The 22,261-nt window shown below is 38.5% G+C and overlaps 1 protein-coding gene across 2 annotated transcripts in view; it reads right to left on the bottom strand.

Annotated features, from left to right (window-relative positions):
* CPQ (carboxypeptidase Q) overlaps positions 1-22,261 on the bottom strand; it is a 165,640-nt gene that overhangs the window by 86,774 nt on the left and 56,605 nt on the right. For both annotated transcript variants that reach the window (XM_057400512.1, XM_057400511.1), the window contains exon 4: positions 9,165-9,372. In XM_057400512.1, the coding sequence (XP_057256495.1) occupies positions 9,165-9,372 (208 nt within the window). The remainder of the gene's footprint in view (positions 1-9,164; positions 9,373-22,261) is intronic.

Genomic DNA, 22,261 nt, shown 5'->3' with positions numbered 1-22,261 from the left:
TAGTTGATTTTTGTTCAAATTTATAAAATGGTCTATGGAATAAATGACAGCATAAAAACTAGTGTGAAAAGCAAATGCAGGCTGTGCGTACATTTCAGCATGCATGCACAGCCTTCAGCAAACCTAAGGAACGTATAGAACAAAATACATATTCTGTTAAACATCCTGAAATATGCCCTTTTTTTTTTCTTTGCAACTTTAATAAAGAAGAAATGGGATCTCAGTCCTAAACACACAAACCAGTTTACTTTTCTGACAAGTACTATTAAAAAGAGTCAACATGTAAACCAGGAATTTGTCCAAAATTTACATTTACCTGTTACAATGAATTAGAATTGTATTTGTGCACAATGAAATTCTAGATAACTTACATATTACATCATAATATATTGTTCATATAAGTACTGATAAATACTGGAGAAACTCTCTCATTCTTTGATTTAATTAAGACTTATGCCTGCAAGCCTCATAAGATCTTTAACATTTTATTAACAATCATTTTGGAAAATTGTACTTGTAGAATGTGCACTACAGTGTATTTTGCTTTGCCAAACCATAATAAATACTTTTGCATTATTGTGACTACTTTTACAATAAAGCTGTAGTGGCAACGTGCAAGGCTTTTAAGGTCTCAGAAGCCTAGGGTTCTCTCATGCTGATGAAACTCTATAAAAAACTATATGCAATGGTATTAAAAAAAACAAGCAACAAATTCTATCAACATTTTGAATTATGAAAAAAAACCAAGCTCTTGAGATTAGTTCTTAACGACTATTCCAACTGTGGTCAGATTATCGTTTTCACCATCTCTCCCCATTCCTTGTTCTCACAAAGCAGCAACACGATGTGTGAAACCCCAACAAGTTGACCCACAGTTTTACAGCTGATTCAGTGTTTCTCAAGAATAATGTGTCTCTGCTCACCAAAAATATGAACTCTGCTAGATGCTCTTCTACATCCTTGAGTAACTATCTCTCTCAGTTGCTGCAACCACACATTTCTTGGAATAACACCTCTACTGTCAGGATCTCAGTGTGACTGGGCAGACCAAGTTCTTTCCCCCTTTCATCTCAGCCCCAACCTGCCTATTTCACTGCTTTTAGCATTTTCACTCCATTACCAAAGTTAGTTCCATCCACCACTTAAAATCTCATTGTCAGATCTTCCTCTATATTAGTCCTTTGTGTGGGAACCTCTGAACCTGCGTCAAACAGCCCTCTTCATCCAACCCACCCACTCTTAGACATGCAGTTTTCCATTAGACATGTAACTGTTTTAGCACTGTACTCATCACTAGGACAAGAACTATCTTGGTCATACTCCTTCTGTTGTACAAGGTCAAGCATAAAGTATGCACCCAACAAATACAAACATATTACTGTGCTATTTGACTACTTCTGTAGTGAAGTGTTGTTTTTAAGCTAATCCTTGATGCTTCGCACTAGCACTTCTGGCATCTACTTATTCATAATGAGAAGTACGATATCGTTTCCTTCCTCCTCCTCAATACTGCAGTTTCTTCATGCCTCAGGCGACTATCGCATCTGCCAAGTTTAGGACTACCCTTTAGATACTCTTGCGTATCAGAATGTAAGAAGGGTGCGGTGTAATTTTAGAGGATAACTTTTTCAACCTGGAGGGAAAAAAAAAGCTTTTACAACCGTTCTGTAAACCCTATGTGTATTTGTAAATTATTACTGAAATAAAATCCCCCAGTAATTCTTTAAAGTGTTGTGTGGGAGTAGAGACAAAAGAATGGGTGGGAAGAAAAAGTATTACAGTGTATCTCCTTACACTTACATCATCAAAAGCACTACAAAACCGTGTGCCCAGATAAATTTGCTGTCCAACAGAACAAGCACCCTAGATGTTACTTTTCAATTTCTAGTCTCACAATTTAGTTGATTGCAGTTTATGAAGTAGAGGATTTAAAACTCAAGCAAATGCTCTCAAGAGTAATGCACAGAGCAAAAGTCTAGCAAGTAGCTCTGGGCAGATCCCAGTCTGGATTCAGAAAACACAAGGGGTTGGGATAGGCATGCAGCTTGTCATGTATATGATAATACCTGTGTCCCAGCTTAGGGGGGAGGCAAAAAGCACACTGAGCTTGCATCAAGAGAATCCAAATGGAAAGTGTATAGCAGGGTGACAGCAGCACTGAATTCCTCCAAACTTCACTTGGCTGTAGTGAGAAAGGCCACCTACATGTCCTCATCCCTTGTCACTGTCACCCTGGTGCTGCAATAATGTAGGATATCACTGGTTACAATTGCATGCCGTGAGTTGAGTTAGCACTCTAAGAAGGTCCTGCTCCCTCTGACCAGACACCAATGGCAATCAAAGCTAATACATTTTTCCTTCATACTGCAATAGCTCACATATGCAGTGACAGCTACTGTGCCTCAGCTGGCAAGAGGAGGACCCTTTCAAAGAGCTGTTGTCTTGCCTGCACCCAGTGAAGCACACTTTGGGTTCTGCTCTGGCATCACCAAGCTGAGACACACAGCAACTTCAGGTGCCTCCAACATCAGCAGAGCCTGCTATCACCCTGGCCCTCTCCTCCACTCTCGGATGCCCATTCATAGATACGGTCTAGTCATCCTGGAAATGTCTGAACATTAGCAAGGTCACATTACACTGGTGAACCTGACTGATGCCTTCCAGGCAGTATCAGGAAAATAATTTTTTAAAAGATCTAATTTGGTTTGAATCTTTCTTCCACGTACACACATTAACTGGTTCCACCAACATTTCAGACACACCTTCTAAGTACCGCAATGCTTTTTAACTGCTGCCCCTTTCTGACATCAACCACCTATGTACAAATGACCTTCAAGATGTATTTGTGCACACCCAGATACTGAGGTTTCCAAAAAAACCTGCCTAATTCAGGGTGCATCCGTCATTCAGATTCAGAAGGCAAACTATTGCCAAGTTCTCCCTAGCAGAATTAAATGCTTTCAGTCAGCTCTTGGGTTTTAAATTGGCAGTTCAAGTTTTATATTTGCCAAGCTTTACACCATAAAATTTAGCATGTACTTCAGTCTTAAAATTTGTTAGGCCTTCTGGCAGTTAAAAAAAAAAAAGTTTTTAAAATGGTCAAGTTACAAAGAAAAATTTTCCTCTATATCAGTTTCATATTAATTTGACTGTTTTCATCACGACCTCTGCTTAAGAACAAACGATGGCAAGTATTTCCACTCCCACAAGGCACACCCTAAAAATCTCACCCCCAATTAATAGTACAAAGTCCCATTACTAATAAAACACACACACAGAGGGTACCACTTCTTTCAGCAAATACTGATACAAAAACTTGAAAGAAAATACATTTCCTAACAGTGCCAATGTTCCTTCTTCATAATTTCTCTTTCTTCTTCTTTCCCATCAGTTCACTATCGTGAACTAATGGGCTTGCACTCTCAAAACCCAATCTCCATAATCATCTCTTAAACTCTAAGATCAGCTTACAGTCACAGGAGAGGGGCTCAGAGAATGCACTTACAAAACCTTCAACATCTTGGAATGAATAGCAAAACAATCCACATGGAGAAAATGCGATAATGGAGCCATAACGTGATGGCACCAGGCTCTTAAAACATTTCTACTCAAAGCTCTATTGTATGCATGATTTAGTTTGAGCAGAGGGATATCTGGAAGCCACATCAAAGGGCTAATGGATAGACATTTTGTTAACATATGTAGAACTGGTGCCAGGCCATAAAACAACATTGTACTGAGTATTACACATCTTCAGAGAAGGCCTTTTTTTTCTTTCTTTCTTTTTTTCCCTGGGGTTGGGGATTTTTTTTGGTCTACAAATTATTTCTTCCCTTATGTGCATGAATGCCTCACAGACTCAGAAGCCTGGACAATTTTCGTGTTCTCTTGTTCCCTGGAGCCTTGCCCAGTATCACAAATTCCAAGAGAGGGCTGATTTTTGAAATAGGGAAAGGAAGAAGAACAAAAAAGTAAATAAGCTGCTATTTCCTTTGTAGCACAGATTCTGTTACATCAATCATGGACTGGTGAAGAACTTCACAGTTTATTACCTTAGCATCTCTGTTTCTCAGGTCACCCCTAGGAATGCTACTTTCAAAGTCCTGTCCAAACTTGGCTCAGAGCTACAGTATATTCTTCAATGGTCTTTTATGCCTGTGGTGTTCAAAATAGAGTCACTTTTCAAATAGTACATTTTGTAGATATGGCACTCCATAAAAACAGGAGGCAAATCAGCTGTGTAGAGTGAAACAGCTCTTCAGGATTCCAAAAAAGCCACTTAGGAGCGCCTCTGTTTCCATTCTACAGTATTTATGCTAGATCACAGAATAATGAGCAACCATTAAATTTGTGTGCTTTGTAGGGAACTTAGAAAACAGTTTTCCCATCATTTAGTAGCTGTAAGATAAGTAAAACAACACTGCACACCAAGAAATACAAGGTACAGAAAGACGCTGAAAGTCAGGATATAGGAGAGTAATATCTTTATCCACTTTGATACCTTTTCAGTTATTCAGGTATTTTGTGGTTCTGTGTTTGGCACATTAGGTGCATTGAAGCGGAAATAACAACAAGCAGCTGCTGTTTACAGCATTTCCCCCGAGATGGGAACAGTTGCTTCTGCACTTTAAGACCCAACCATGTTACATCTGTATTAAAATGAGAAGACAAACATGTCTTACTGCCAGCTCTGCCTGAATTTCAAATGAAAACCACATTAGTTAACTTGTAAATTTCTCAGTCAGTCAGTCTCCAGTGTCAACTTACATAGTTTAAATAAAACATCTCACCAGCACAGTGGACCCACTGAAGTGGGTCCAGAGAAGGGCAATGAATCTGGTGAAGGGCCTGGAGCACAAGCCTTAGGAGAAACAGTTCCCCTTTTGAGGGAACTAGGGTTCTTTAGCCTGGAGAAGAGCAGGTTCGTGGAGGACCTTATCACTCTCTACAACTACACAAAAGGAGGGTGGCATGAGGAGATGGCTGGTCTCTTTCCCCAAGTAGGGCCACGAGGATGATCAGGGGACTGGAGCACCTCCCGTGTGAAAACAGGCTAAGAAAGTTGGGGCTGTTCAGCCTGGAGAAGAGAAGGCTGTGTGGAGACCTCATAGCAGCCTTCCAGTATCTGAAGGGGGCCTATAGGGATGCTGGGGAGGGACTCTTCATTAGGGACTGTAGTGATAGGACAAGGGGTAATGGGTTAAAACTTAAACAGGGGAAGTTTAGATTGAATATAAGGGAGAAGTTCTTTCCTGTTAGGGTGGTGAGGCACTGGAATGGGTTGCTCAGGGAGGTTGTGAATGCTCCATCCCTGGCAGTGTTCAAGATCAGGTTGGACGAAGCCTTGGATGACACGGTTTAGTGGGAGGTGTCCCTGCCTATGGCAGGGGGGTTGGAACTAGATGATCTTGAGGTCCTTTCCAACCCTAATTATTCTATGATTCTGTGATTCTAAGTAACAAGTGATAGGACAAGAGGAAATGGTCTCAAGCTGCCCCAGGGGAGATTTACACTGGATATTAGGAAAAATGTCTTCACCAAGAGGGTGATCAGGTATTGGAATAGGCTGCCTAGGGAAATGCTGGAATCACCCTTTGGCTCAACTGTCAGCAATCATACAGGCTTAAATATGTTAAGTCCCACAACCCACAGGTTTTCCACTCTTGCTGCTGTCATAAACACCATGAGAATGGGATCCCAGGCTCAGAGAGGCTGCCAGGGTATCAAGTCATAGCATGTTTGGTCCCACTGCTTTCTATGTGTTTATATGAAGAAAAGCTTGATCATGAACTCATTATCTTATAGGCACAGGCTCTCCTCATTTGGATACCTACAGGTATTCAGGCCTCAGCAGGCACTAAGTGAGGACTTTGGGACTGACAGTATGGTGGATGTCTCTCCTTAGAAGATGCAGTCATGCCTGCTCTGACATTAGCAAGAGTTCTGTCTGGAGAGAACAGCCCTCCCTAACTTAGTAGGAATAATAAAAAGATAAACATAACAGTGACATTGGTGAGACTGAACTTTACTGACAGCACGACAAAATCCATTTCCTTTTTTAGTTCAAATGCTTTCTACGCCATCTGAATACTTGGGATTGCAAAGTTGCAACTTAGAGTAGTTTTCAAAGTGCATTTTTCTTAGTTGAAGCTATTCATGCTAAAGGACTGGCTTACTGATACTGCCTGGCCAAAGAGAAGGATAAAAAGCAGAACAGAAACCTGAAGTATCAGTGGATTAACTTTTCAAAAGCACCTGCATGCCTTGAGTACAGAGTTGCCTCAAACAGCAACACAACATCTGCACCCATGTCACATCATTGCTAGATGGATACATCCCTGATATCCCTGAGGGCTTGATGCTTCACAAAGCAGTAATGACTTTTCTTCTACTGCTTAAAGTTATTCGGAAATGCAAATGTCTTGAAGTTAAGCACAGGTGCCTAATCAAAAGTTTGAAAGTTTGACAATTCTGAATATAAATTTTGATGATATCAAACATCTCTTGCAAGACCAAAACCAAGCAAATATTATAAGAGTTTATGAACACTAAGCCTGCAATAGAGCAAATGTTTAGGAAAACATCTCAGAAGTATGCAAACTACTTTTTTTTTCTGTTTGCTTTAACATTTCTTTAGCTTGGTTTGGTTTTATTTTTTTCTTTCCATTGCTATGTGCAAGAATCCACACAAAACTCTTCGAAAAATTACTTAGAAAGGTGGAACTGAACCGGACATACTACAAGAGTGGTCAAATAAAGCAAAAAAAAACCCCAACCAACAAACCAACAAACCCAAACAGGTAAGAAAAATCAACAAATTGTTTTCTTCTTTTAAGGATTTTAATGATAATATTCAACATTGATTACAATAGGAAAAAATCAAAGAAATATTATTTCAGTTCTTGGTGATAATATTTGATAAACATGCTAAAATCTTACAGGAGGAATTAATGAATTATTTATCAACCAAGCAGGATATTAAATTCTGGTCAATATATAGATGAACACAAACATGCAGAAAATGCAGTTACATCTATGAAGTTACATCTAAAACCGTATCACTTCTCACCAGACTTCCTCAGTATCCTACAGTGACCCTCGTTTTCAATTAAGTTCCATTTTTTTAAGGTATAATTTGCTGTAATACCTGTGACCAGTTACATTTCCCAGGCTTCAGCCTAATTTCAAGCTGTTTCGCTTTCGACCTTTCTAAGAGTGATACCACCCGCTGCTGATTTCTCACCCAGAGTTCAGAGATCCAAATTTGCTTTTGTTTCCAATTCAAAACTTTCATTGGAATTTTGGCCCATGGAAATGGCACCTTTCTATTCCCCTGGATTTGTACAGCATTTTGAAACACTTTGGCATAAAAGGCATTGTAAGAGTTTGGGTCCGCAATGTATTTTATTGCCTAAATAGCTAGATGGTTCCCGTTTTTACCAGAGTAACGCAGTGGAATGAGTGTGATGAAGAACCTATTAAGGCTCTGAGAGAAACTGAGTGATAAAAAACCTAAACATTCACTTGTTTTATTTTTCTGTTTCTTGGTTACATTTTCAAAGTGTGTCCACTACTACTCCCATTAACATCAGCAGGGGGCTTGTAAATAAGTCTTTACCCAGTGTTTCAAAAAACTGAGTTTCTCTGAAGAAGCAAAGAGATCCCAACCCATTTCATTACTTAAAGAAACAGAGCAGGCCAGTAAAGAGAAAATCAAATGCAGGCAAGCACCTTAAGACATCTCCGAAGGTTGCATCTGGACGCTTCATAACCTGAACTGAAATATCATATTCTGAAATATACCAAACATAATTCAGGAAAGGTAGCCTATTACCTGGTTAGAAGCATGGATAAAAATTCAGATGATATAAAATTAAATTAATTGTACCTTAATTTAGAAGTTTGAGCATCATCTTCAACTTGGTAAATATATGTTTCATGATGCTAGACTCATAGCTGATAGTACATAAATCACCAACCATAAGGGTATCTACTTTTCCTCTGGCCAGTGATAATGCTTCCGAAACTGTAAATGTACGTGAACACTGAGGTTCTCCAGACATCACAAGCCAGAGCTACAGAAGAGATTTATCGTCTTTTCTGAGATGGTAGTTAAGAGCTATGCCTGGTTTAAAGGACAGAGACAGTCACTCTTATTTTCCATTAAAGTTAGAAAACCACAGTGTTTTAGAAAGAATTGTGGCTCAGTAGATGTACTCTAGCAACAGTTCCAGTGCTGCTGTAACTGAAGTGGCATCAACAGTTTCACAATAAACTATACTGCCAGAAAAATCATTCCATGTTGTAAGCTGACACAGAAGACCTCATACCAGGCACAAATCCTTCAGCACCATGAATTTAGTTTGTATGATTTTTGGCTAAGAAGTTGTGAGAAAAGAGAAAGCAAGAAGAAAAGTCTTAAAATGGAAACCAACAATTTAGGCTTACCTAGTATTCAAACAGAATTTGCAGACACTTTTTAGAGCAGATCAGAGATGGTTTATTCCTCCAAACTAACACACATACTACTCCTGCTAAACACAGCAATGATTTGCACAAGAAAAACCGTCTTCAGAAAAGTTAAACTGACATCCTGCATTCACTTTTACATTAGAGGAAAAACTCAGACAAACAATTTTGTTTCTGGACCACAGAACCTTGCTTATTTGCCTGGTCAAAAAACACCTGAAGATTATTAACAGAATAGGCAACCCCAAGCACAAATCATTATGGCAACCTTAACTTACTACTTGTTAATTAAAGCAGTAACTGTATTCATTACAGTGCTGGGATTTCACTGCTGCTTACATACACGCTTCTTTGCATGATTATGCAGATGGTACTATTTAAAATGAACTTTAAGCCAGTGAAACAAAAAGGAGGAGGCTGAATTGTGTACAGTTTAGTTGAATTTCCTGTTCTTAGATCACAGTAATTCTAACAGTTTTCTAAGATGTATCTTGGTATGTTAGAACTGAGCATGTTTGTTTCAAACCTGCTACCTGAAAAAGACTGAAGAGCTGAAGATGTCTGAGATGTAGAAGAGTAGGTGAATAGAAGTTACCAGTTTGGGGGATTTCTTAGGACAGGCTGTTCTTTGAGGGTTTTTTTTTTTCATATTTTTAAAGAGCAAAATAAATTTCTTTTGATATAATCTCACTCACCTGCTCTGGGTACTTGCTTCCAACTATCTCTGCCACAGTGTTGAAGGAAGGAGCATCTGGATAGGTCTTAGCCCCCATCTTCAGGTGCACAATGATCTTAATGCCCCGGAGAGACATTCGTGACATCATTTCAGCATCTTCCACAGAGATGCAGGCAGTGGGAATCTGGGGCACACCAGGCTGGTAATACTGCCACCCAGTATGTGGGCTGTGAGAATAAAAATCAAATGACAGTGACAACAACTTATCTCTGTGAGTTATTATCATTATCATAGGATTATTAAAAAGAAAACTTTCGGTACCATCCCCAGCAGACTCTCAAAAAAGGATATATTTATATTAATAAACCTTGAGGTGTTCTTCAAATCAAGTGTTCTTATACTAATCAGAATATCTGATTGTACCCCATTCTCTCTGTCTAGAAAGCTATTCTGTGTCAGCTCTATTGTGGTCATTGTCATGCTTTGACATAACAGTACTAAATACTCTGATACCACACTTACTTCACTGCTTTATCAGGAAGAAAAGCAATGAAAAGTGAACTGTTCATAAGAAGTGCATTTTTTTGCCTGTGACACGTATTGAAATTAAAAGTCACTACTTCAATTATTTTGACATCAGACTGGAGGTTTATTTTGAAGAGCACTAATATGAGGGACTTCAGGAAAAATAAGACAATAAGACTATAAAAATAAAAAGCAGTTATTTGGTCTCAGTACACTTGAGATTTCACCACTACCTGTAGACATAAGAGAACTAAACAAACAAACAAAAACAACATCCCAAACTCCCAATTAATTTTACACAAATAATGCGAAGAAGCAGCAAAATATACACCACCAGGTGTAAGGCTTCAGTGTTTTCCATTTAGGAATAGCTATGCCTTATGAAAATCTGAAAAAAGGGAAACAAAGTAAGACAAATATAATCCCAAAGTTCCTCTGACATTCAGTGTGCAATATGGAGTGATTACTTCTTTCCTCTAAGAAAGCTACAAACATTTTCATGACTATTCAAAGCTTATTTCCCTTATTTAAAACTTATTTCCCTTCCAGAGGCTCCTTCTACCACCGTTGCATGCCTAGCTAACTGGAGTGAGTGATTCCACATCTGACATCACAGGACTGCTAATAGGTTCCTTCAGTGTTATTTCACATTTGGTCATTATTTAATATTCCTCATTTTCTGGTCGCCTGTTACAATCTTTGGATTTGACTTGCAGGAGCACTGAGCATTACAGCTGCAGCTGAAGTCAATGCTTTTAAAGTGAAGTTGTATATAAAGCCAGATACAGTGGAAAAAAAATGTGTGGGAAAAGAGACATTAGGTTCTAGATGTATGCCCAAATTTGCAAATACTCCCAATATGAAATCATTCCTTGCCTTCATTTCCCACTTGTAAAGTGGGAATAAGAATACTCTGTTTCAGAAACAGGGGAAAAAAGGGAACAAAACCACTCTTTGTTTCACAATGACAGACTCAATGGACACTTGAGAACAATTCTGATATTGCAATAATGATCAGAAATTGACTGGTATATAATTACTTGTCCTAAATCCTAAAATAAGCTTAGAAATGTGCATTGAAATATTAGGGTAAAACTCTAAGCAAGCAGCTTTCCAGTATTAGCCATCCTCTGCAATAGATCTGTAAGCTGAAATAATATATCTGCAACTTTTTATTTCAGGTCTACTTTGTAATTCTCACATTTCAGTCACTACTACAGCGTTGTTTTCAAAACACATAAGATATTCAGACACCTAGAGGCTTCTTTAATATTCTTGTGAATATGCTATTTCTCTATTTGTCTGTTACAAAATTCTGACTTCATCAGTGAAATGCCATGAATTACGTCTCCAAAGGAAATCTCTAAAGCTAAATCATATCTTTACCTACATGTTACCCTATGAAGAAGAGCTACAGTTGAAGCTTTCAAAGCAGATTACAGACATTCTTCACATCAGCTGTTAGAAATTTTAATGCTATTTATCCATATATTGATAACAGAATTGCAGAACAGCTGAGGTTGTCAGGGAACTCTGGACGTCATCTGGTCCAAACACCCTTTTAAGTCTTCAAAACTGGGAAAAAAAACCCATGCTTACTGCCTGAAGATGTGGTGAGGAGGAAGGGAGAAGTCCACTTTGTAAGGATATAGATTAGGTAAAATGTGAGAGATTATTCAATTCTATTTATTTAGAAGAATAAATCCTTATCAACAATAGCATCGTGTTGTAATCAATAACATAACCAACACAGTAGATGTGTAAAAACATATATCTGTAAATAAAATACAGAGACATAAGACAGAGGTCTTAGGGGAGCTGCTTCAGAGCGTAGACAGATCTGTTTATTAGGTGGCAACAGTTCAGGACATTACTGCTTCCAGTTGTTTACAGCTGAACCTCATAGGAAGGGTGGTGCCTTCTCCTCATCAGCTTTGCAGGCTGGGTGACCCATGGCTGCCTTCGTAAATAACAGTTACCCTGGTACTCAGCATTTCTTGTGCCACATAATCCTCTGAGCATGATAAACTCATGTAGATAAGTAAGCTGAGGGTTTTTTAATTCCCTTTGTCCTTGTAATAAAGAAAGAAGAAAAAAATGTCCCTTTCACCCTCACCCTCAAGATTCTGTCTTAGTACTAACATGCCATGTATGCTGAACTGCAGTAAGTCAAGTTGTATCATTGATTTCACTCTCCTGGTTATTTCCCAGATGCTCAACAAAAGAACCCCCTAAACCTGTATTTGTTTCTGCAGTATAAGTAGCAATTACATTTGTTTCGAATGCTCAATCCCAAGGCTTCACCACAACTGTGAATAAAGCTTCTGACAGGCCACTGAGATACACACGTTCTTACACACCTCAAATGAATGAACGCTTTAAGGTACAATATATAACCCAGCTAGCCCGAAAAATAAACCTTGAAGTCACCTGGTAGTTGTGCCATTTTTATGCTCAAACTGCTATTTTGACAAGATTATAAAGCTAAACCCAACAATCCAAATTAACACATTTTGGCACAGGCAGGCAGAGCCAACAACTGTTCAGCTGATACTAGGACATGAAGGGAACGGATAACTGTGAAAAAAACAATTGCTACAAAAAGGGAAATGGACTCTAAGCATTACCAGTGCAAAGGCTCAAGGCAATATCTCTGTACTGTGCATTCTTAATACTGCAAGATGAAATCGCATAGAGAATATTTGTGGCAGACACTAAACATCCTAGGATATACCCGATCAAAGTTTACATGCGTGCAAAACACACCATATGTTAAGTATATCTACATAGTAAATCGCTTAATAAAGTGTCAAAGACTACATGAAAAAAAAAATAATCTAAGTAATTAAGCCACTTTTATGCAGAGATAACCAAAAACCAGAAAGGCTGCTGACCATATGACAAGACCTGAGCAAGAATTAACTGAACAACACAGAAAAGAAATTACTAGCAGACTCTGTGTGCAGCAGATGAAAATGGAGAGAAGCAGTCCTGAGTTCAACTCAAAACAGGGTGGAGAAGATGTAGTTTAGGAGAAGAAATTTTGGAATTTTGGTATTGGTGGGTAAGGAAGAGTTTTATTTTCACTGAGTCTGAACAAACATGGATTTGTAGCTATTCTTTATTAAAAAAAATATTTACAAAAAAAAAGAGAAGAAAAAATTAAATGTGACTTGTATTTGCCATTCCCTGCCCCTTAAAAAAAAAGAAAAGAAAGAAAAGCATCATGTAAAACCAGCTAGGGAGATCACAAAGCAACCCTGACTCAGAATCAACATTTATCTTTGCAACATTGGTAGCTACAGGCAAGCAAGGTGCACCTCTGGTGTTTCCTGACACCCAGGAATGATGTCAGCTTCGGCTGCTTGAAGCCCACACTCACTCCAAAAGATTTTGTCATGCAGCAAAGCCTGAATTCATTTTGCAAAACTTTCAGGGTAATTAACCCATTCAGTACCTAACACACCCATACTCCAATGCCATAGTTTGATGTTCAATAGAGGAGAGGGTACGTGGTTCTTCTGATTTTGTATCTACTGGATCACCTCATCTCCCTAGTTAAACTACTTAAAAATTTGAACACATCTCACTAGATTTCTCCTTTATGAACTTACTAATATTAATAAAAACTGATAATCATTTGGGCTTGATATTCCCGCTCAACAGCTGACAAGACTCAGATAAACAAAATGGTTGGGTTTTGGTTTTGATGAACCTGTGGATTTCACATCTTGGAAAGTTTTCTCTTTTAGAAGTGCACATCAGATGACAGATGTGGCTTCCATCTTACAGAAAAGTGTAAAGGAAGGGTAAAGAAGTCAAGAGGCAGCTAGTTAGTTTCTCTTCTGAGTAACATAATCAAATGTGGAGACATTAAAATGCATGGATGAAAATATGTGCTTCTGGTATCAGGTCAGTTCTAGCTCTTGTTACTGTGGTAGCTGAGCTTGCATGCTTCGTTACTTTGATCCTGGACTACTACCTACCTTATCTCTAAGATAAAGCAAAATGCCCAAGGGCAAATGAACTGTGTAAGAGCCAATGCTTCAAGCTAAACTGGATGCTCTGATGGAAAACATATCTCAAGTTGAAGCCTCAGGCAAAGACGGCAATATCCTAAAGGAAGAAGTAAGCGTGACATTACAAAAACTCTAATATGACTACAAGAAAGCAAAACAAAACAAAATTTAATTATATGAAAGCTTACAAAGACCTACTTCAGCCACAATGTGTGGCTGAATATACACACCCCAATGCACAATTCTTCACATCTATCTCATAAAGCAATCTAGGGTTGGGAAATACAAAATGAATGTTCTCTTAAGTTTCTTTAGTTTACTCACTCATACAAACACATTGTGAGACTAATTGCATACAGAGCTGCCTGTTTTCCACAGGACTCATACCACAGCCACTTTACCAGCCACATGTAATCTCAACATTCATATCAGGTCAGCTAGTTTGTTATTGTTGACTTAAAGCTTAAAATAAATTCCAGAATGGAACCATGACTAAATTCATCTCTAGCTATACCCATAACAAGATCACAGCTTTAACTCTCAGTAATAGGCTCACATCCCCCTCATACTTCGATTCTGTTTTTTCACTTGTATGTTCTACATATCACAGAAAACCTCCTCATATACAAAGCTTTACACTTTGAAGGAATGATGGAACATTCTGTAGCAAAACAGAAGGAAAACTGTACATCTTGATCTCACATTTAGCTACAGAGAATAGCTACTCATAAGAGCCTCACTCCTGTATCCTTCTCTTCATCAAAAGCAGTACAGGAAGGGCTGAACTCCATTAAACTAAATCCCTTTTTCCAGCACCATCAGGTCCTTACAAAACAAAACTTGTCCTTGTGCTCACTCAGACTGTTCACGTTCTTTCAAGATTCTCACCATTATCTGGATAGAGAGGCCAAACTGTAACAGAATTAGTCAAAATGTCAAAAGTACTGTTAATCTTTTCAGAAGAATTAGGTCTTTAAAAATAAAATCAAGACTATTCCCCATTTACATCCACTTGGTAAAATATGAAAGAAATAAATTCAGCCTAATTTTATGTTTCTGTCATCATTTATCCCAAGATTCTCTTGCTTTGTTTGCTTCTTTTTGGCTTTGTAGGATTTGATTTGTTGGTTTACAGTAGGTTGAAATAATATCAAGACTGCTAAGTTTGAAACAAAATTTGAGTATGCACAGAAAATTTCAAGAAACTAAGGAGCAAGAATACAATGTGGCACAAATATGGAATTAAATAATACAGCAGTCTGTTATCAAGGATAGAATATTTGGAGTCTAGTCACACAGTCTCTTCCAGATTACTTTGTACCAACCTTTAATAGATGTAGCATATGCACAGATGTAATGAAGTGTAAGAGACTCCAGAAACTATCGGCCTTACCAATGAAAACTCCTTTTGAAAAAATAGTACAGCATGACTCTGCTACCACATGGACTCCATTTAAATTAACATTTAGAATACTGCATCTAATCAGCGCTAGGCACTCATTAAAATAAGGCTTTACCAAACAAGCATAATAGCTTTGACGTAATTACATATGTGCTAGGTTACAGAATGCAACTAACATGTATATGTATTTTGCTATAATTTTCAGTACTACATGCACCAAGGGAATTCTGTGATAAGCACAGAAGTTTTTGAAAAATAGCATAGATTAGATACGATTTTTCAAACACAAAGCAGAACGCAACCGTGAATGGTAAAATGATCAAATGAAGCAAGTCCAATGAATTCCACCTTGGGACTATCCAACTGCTGGGAAAGTAGAAAAGTCTGCACAATCCTTTTCAAATGCCTGTAAGAAGCAGAGTCTTGCATCAGCTGCTCTTCAGCTGAAAAAGAAACCTTCTGCATCTTAAAGACCTGAGGATGACTCTCCAGCACCTGACAATACCTTGAGGGAACCACTGAAGTCATACACCTGTTTGGCCTCCTCCTGCTCAATATGAACAAGCAAGTTCCCTCTCCTGCGTTTACATCCCCACCTTGTGAGAACACAGCTGCCGGCTGCACACTACCATAGGCATGTTAGCAGTGGGCTCTTGGAGGGAACCCCAGTAACAATCCTAATTGCCAGCAGCTGCAGGCTTCTGGCTTCATGGGGCTTCTTTTTATTTTTTGTTGAACTCTTGCCTCCTCAGGTTTGAGCAGGAGCCATATTTATATCTTCAGTGACCCCTCCATCACCAGAGACTAGCGATCACACAGGACAAATGAAAACTCAGCCTCACTGGAAACAGATGTTGTATTTTGTACTTATAGGAAGGATATAAATAAATCAAAAAAAAAAAAAAAAAACAAACAAACCAAAAACCAACCAAACAAAAAAACACCACCAAGAAAAATAATTTTCTCTATTTTGAAAGCAGAAAATCAGACAAAGAGGCACCACAGGGATAGCAATACATAAGCAAACTAGATAACAGCTAGATGTCTAAAATTAACTGATCTGGCCTTCATACTTCCTTCATGTAGTGATGGTTGTACTTATTCATAGTAAGTCCTTACATTTAAATTATCACACACAAACAGGGGTGAAGAGGCATCACAGCTTTACGGCTAAGATCGATCATCATATCAGTGCTTCCAAGCCCCTTTTTTATTGCAGATGCTAAGTAGTGAGGAAGGTCAAGGTCTCCCATATATATTAAACTTGAGTCTCCCCTGGCACTGAATACAATCCATTATGAGACAGTACAAGGAGTAAGCCTCCTTTCAAAAGATGGTCATGATAAAGGGTAACATGCAGGCAACACTTTCAGTGAGCTGAAGGAAGAGGGGAAGGATACTGGTCTTACCCACCGTAAAAGGTCTTCCTTTTTATCAGCGACCTAGAGGTAAATAAGGGAATCAAGGTCTGAAAGGAAGAAGGGGAAGTTTCAAACTCACAGAAGAAGACATGTATGGAGCTTTTCTTCTTCCCTTCCTTCTCCATGCCACACACCATTCAGAGCTGTACACACCTTGGACACTGTCTCCATTTAAAAATGAAATATAAACCTATCAAACTCAAACATTTAGGAATAACTTTTCCCTAAATAGATTGGCGCAATGAAAACAAAGCCTTACGGAGAAACACTTTTAAAGTGTGAAAAGTAAGACTTAAGGATCAACAGGAATATGAGGACAGTCTAGACAAAAAGAAAATAATCAAACCACAAGGTAGAATAAGAATGACAGCAGAGAAACAAGTCTCTGAAGACAGCAGGAGAACAGTATGTTAGCAACAAAGACAACTACATAGATGGATAAAAGTGGAAAGCTTTTAAAAGCAAAAAACTAGTCAGTAAAATAACTTAGGTATTATCACCATATATAGCATGGATGTAAATCCCAGGAGTGGAACAGGAGAGAGGAAATGGAGAAATCTAACAAACTTTTCTGCTGTTTGTGAGTATAACTGTGTTTACACTGAAAAACAGTGGCAAATCTTCCATTAACTTCAACAGAAGTGGGTGGAGGGTGAAAGGCTTTGAAAACTGGCTGGATATTTGAAGAAACAGTCAAGGTCCTGACTGGATTCAGTCTCAGTGAGTGAGTTTGCTCAGCAGTGAGCAAACAAAAAGCCACTGCAAGACACTTGTCAGGGTGAGCCCCTACACTTTCTGAAGAAAACTGAAACTCTGAAACATCTTTACTGCCTAAATCCTTTTTTTACTCCCACAGAACTAATTTCTATAGAATATTAAACTCCTTTTTTGATGTTCTATTACACAATCTAACACTTTTTCTGTTCAAGTAAAAAAAGATAACTTCAGTCAAGGGAATAAAAAATACGTTAGTAAAAACAATACGGTGAGCGTACAACTTATTTTTCCCTCAAATGAGAGATTTGCCACATGAAAGGGATTATTTTAACATCACCTGATCATTATATTTGCCTATCTTGTTCACATATTATACAACACACACACAAAGCACCTCCTGTATGAAGACAGGCTGAGGAAGTTGGGAATGTTCAGCCTGGAGAAGAGAAGGCTGCGTGGAGACCTCATAGCAGCCTTGCAGTATCTGAAGGTGGCCTATAGGGATGCTGGGGAGGGACTCTTCATTAGAGACTGTAGTGACAGGACAAGGGGTAATGGGTTAAAACTTAAACAGGGGAAGTTTAGGTTGGATATAAGAAGGAAATTCTTTCCTGTTAGGGTGGTGAGGCACTGGAATGGGTTGCCCAGGGAGGTTGTGAATGCTCCATCCCTGGCAGTGTTCAAGACCGGGTTGGACGAGGCCTTGGGTGATATGATTTAGCATAAGGTGTCCCTGCCCACAGCAGGGGGGTTGGAACTAGATGATCTTAAGGTCCTTTCCAACCCTAACAATTCTATGATTCTATAATTCTATGAATGTAAAATACAATGTAAAAGCTTAAGTGATAAGAATACTTTATCTAACAGCGTATCACACTGATCTGATGAACTCATTCTCCAATAAAATGGTATAGTTTTAGTTTCAAAACTCAGCTAAGTCTTGTATGTTGCTCCAAGTCAGATACACCCTGAATTTTTTAGTCTCAAGCTTGAAATCCAGTGCAAACAGAAAAGTGCCTTTTAGCAACAGAATATATTTTTAAAGCTTATTATAATATTGTAACTCCTGTGAACTAGAACTAAATATTGAGCAGCACAACAAAATGTCATGCCAAGAGTGAGCATTTGCTCCCCACCTGCATTTGTTGACTATGGCAGATTATCCCCAAAGCTTCATAATCTACATCAGATGAAATACAAAATATCCCACTAGGTATGTATTTCCTCTGAAAAGCTCCTTTCCTGGCAATTACTGTTGCATCTAGGAACAGAAGAATGTCAGACTGAAACAAAGTATCTTTCAAGTGCAAGCCATGGTTTGCAGAATGACTGCATCAATTCTGGGTATCTTCCCATGCTGCTGGTTTCTTTGGGAGCATGCAGGAAGAACACACAGTACATAGCAGCTGCCATGATGAAATGAATGCAGGGGTTTCCCAAGAAAACAGTAAGTCTTGAGAATTCAAGTCATTTTCCTTCCTCAAAAGGAAAATAGAAATCACTGTCAAATGGCAGTACTTTTTCACTGGTGGTTTGAGGTTTTTTTTGAGAGATCAAGTGTTTTTAATACATACTACATTCTTTCTTTGTGCTGTTCAATACACACTGCATACTCATATTATTTTGCTTACTGTTTAAAGGTTTGTGCTCTTTCTATTCAACCCTGAACATACACCGATTCCTTCATCATCTTCTGAAGGGGAGAGAAAAGATTATTCTCAATCCCACTCTTATATTTTATACATTCCTTTAATATCTAATAATGAACACCTAGGAGAGTCTCTGCTGGAAGACAGGCTAAAACAATACAATTTTATTTAATTTTCATTAGTTGATACATGTTGGTGACAAAAATGTTGGGAAAAAGTAGCAGGCTGGAGGCTTTTGCTGGAATGTGCAATAATGACCATGACTTTCATAGTCTGTACATAAATTTAAATACACAAATGCTTTTTGGATCTTTACCAAGACACAGGGGCACACAACCAGTCAGATCAGATGAGCTGTGGGGGTGGAGACCTGGATTTAGGGACATGCTAAGATTTCAGACTACCTGAAAACTGACTGCCATGGGAATTCTGCAGCTCTCTGAGCAAACCTCTGGTAGCTCCAGATGAGGACTGTCAGTGGGCCAACCATGAGTTTCCCCACTTCCTCCTCACCTGTCTGTCCTGGGTGTCACTCTTCTGTTCAGAAAGCCTCCACAATGAAGGACATGCAGCAAGTTGCCTGCATTCACAGATTTGTGAACACACCACATCCTTAGACCTCAAGATATGAACACACTGAAGCCCACCTAGTGCAATGCTACAAGACAGTAACAGAATTAAAAGTGGGAATTTTCTCCCAGTGTTCAAATGCTAACTAGGAATGTCTTTTGATCCCTGAAGAACACTATGCAGGAAAATTATCTTACTGACTGTAAATGATTAACGTTAATACTGAAACCACATATATAACTTCATAAATAATATAAATAGAAAATCTGTTAAAAAACCTCTATCTACTTAGAAAGAAGTGTATTATATAATTTTAGAAACAGAACTGTGTTTTACAGGCTAATATGCACAGGCTGAATTAACTTGCAGCTGTCAAGCTAAAATATTCTGTACCACAATTTTGTGTAAGCACAGTGGAGTTACTTAAATTATTCACTGGAAATTGTACTTGTTTCAAATCTAACTTTTCTATAAACAGAAACAGAACAACTCTAAATACATGCAGTTCATAACTATTTATTATGTAGTTTAAAGCAGTTGCTCTGTAAGTGCAGCTTGCAAAGACAGCCCTCGAAGTGGGATTTTAATAGTTTCATCTACATGAAGATAAAGGTTCGCTGACCTGTGGTGAATCTTGTGATGTAACCTTTATACTGATTAATATCAACATTAACAAAACTCATGGTTTAACAGGCCAGTGCTTGATCTACAACTTAATCACTGAACTGCTCACCTGCAATAACAGTAGATGGTTGACATGACCCATGGTACACTGCAAATCACACACCATCACTTCTTGCTGACAGAACTATAAAACTATTGAGTGACCTGGCTGCAAAAATGCTAATAAAACATCTTCTGTTTACACAGATACACAGACAAGTGCATTGCATGATGAGCTGACACTGATCTAAGCATTTAAAATTGTTCTTTTAAAAAGAATGTATTAAAAGCATGACCAATTACACTACCTGTTTCAATTTAAACACCTTAGTTGTAGGAGATCCTCACAGGCACAAATGACATTCTCCTTTCCTTTCTCAGGAAACCTCCATGGAGAAGCATTACCTGGAAGCCTGATGTGTTCTCCAATTCCTCAACATCTTTTCGCACTTGCATGGATTCTGCCATCTTTTCACTAACTGAAGTTATTCCTCTATCTATCACTGAAATAGCCAAGGAATAAAAAGTACTGCTCTACACGGGAAAGGATTAAAAGAATCCATCACTGATTGTCCCCGAGAAATACCATACAAAGATTTACATGACTGAAACCTAATTTTAGGCACTGAAAAACAGTTACGCTCCTAAAATCATAAACTGCAGCTGCACTTATAATTCTAAGTATCTCTGCTAAAGTTTTCTCATGAGTATGCCTACTCACATCATATTTCTGGCAACCCTGAAATGTTAGAATTCTCTCAGATGCTGCAGCATGGTATATCTGTTTTCCTAGATTGTCAGCATTATAAACTAAGTAAAGAGTTCCTAAATAAACTGCAGAAGAAGGAGAAAAACACAGAGTTTTGTGGAGTTAAAGCCTTGGATGGACTCTCGGATGAACTTGCAGCCCAGGATTTGGGACTCCAGGTGCTGACTGCATCTGGATAATGTTGAATCCCTGCTCAAGTTCTTTGGCCTTTGAGCACAAACACAGATCCCTCTAATGCCTTTTCTGGAGATACAGAGCATGTACTCAAGTTGCCTGGTCCCTTCACAGCCCTTTCTGGATCTTCCATATTCCCCCAGCAGCCCCAGAGCCTGAAACTGGGAGCCCTGAAGATTGTCGTTCCCTTCTTTGGAGACTTCAGTGAGAGATACTCAGAGGGAGATGCAGACTCTTCTCAAAGAAGGACCACAGTCTACTCCCTAAAAAGGTGCAAGCCATACACAGATTATAGAAGAACAGCTACAACCTCTCTTGTGTCCTGCCTGTGAGATCACCCTTTCCAAAACTCTGACTTTAGGCAAAATCACATTTGAATCCCAGGACCTGATTCCTAAAGTTCATGTTGTTCTTGACAATAAAGAGCTGTTACTAAGAAAACCCCTTGTACTTTTATGAAATTCCAGGTCCTGTCTGCTCATTCCAGCAGCTTCAACTCTCACAGTGAATGATACTGAATTTAACTCAAAATCCAAATCCTCTGAACTGCAGTCAACCAATTGCTTTTAAATATTTCCATTTGAAAATACAGTATTCCAAGGTAATGACCTGCATTCTCTGTCATTTACCTCCTGCCAAGGCCTTCCCACAGATCTCTGTTAGGTCAACCTGCAATGTTCATCTAGCAGAAGTTGACAATGAAACACCATACTTTCTATTTTATAAATACAAACCCGTGGTTATTTTATGGATTATTTATCAGCAGAAGTCACTCACTATTATCTAATAATATAACCATCTCTCTACAAGAGTAGATTCTGCAATACTTTGCCTGTGCCAAAACTCTTGACAACCTAATCACAGTTTAGAGGAGTTGATTCTAATGTTGCTTTCTTCACAGTAAACAATGTACAAATGCTACACTACATTAACATTCAAAAATATATTAATGCTGCTTGCAAACAGGGAAAGAGAAAAATTATTATGAGCTACTCAAGATCCCACAGGGGCACAAGGCAGGGTGATGAATGGAACTTCAGCATCCCTGGCTTTAGTTAATTCACATGATTATTCTCTCTAATGCGACAGAAGTATCTTTTGTTGTCCTGTGCACAAATGCCTAGAATCAATCTGGATTTTCCAGAGCTAAAGAGCACAATAGTTTCAATAACTATTGTAAAGGTATATTTTTTTGTTACTAATGAGA

The sequence above is a fragment of the Pezoporus wallicus genome, unplaced genomic scaffold (assembly GCF_028554395.1).
Source record: "Pezoporus wallicus isolate ANWC-B61680 ecotype Strahan unplaced genomic scaffold, APGP_CSIRO_Pwel_v1 contig_7985, whole genome shotgun sequence".
Taxonomy (NCBI): Eukaryota; Metazoa; Chordata; class Aves; order Psittaciformes; family Psittacidae; genus Pezoporus; species Pezoporus wallicus.
The sequence above is the reverse complement of the archived record's forward strand: the minus strand, read 5'-3'. Positions and strand labels throughout refer to the sequence as shown.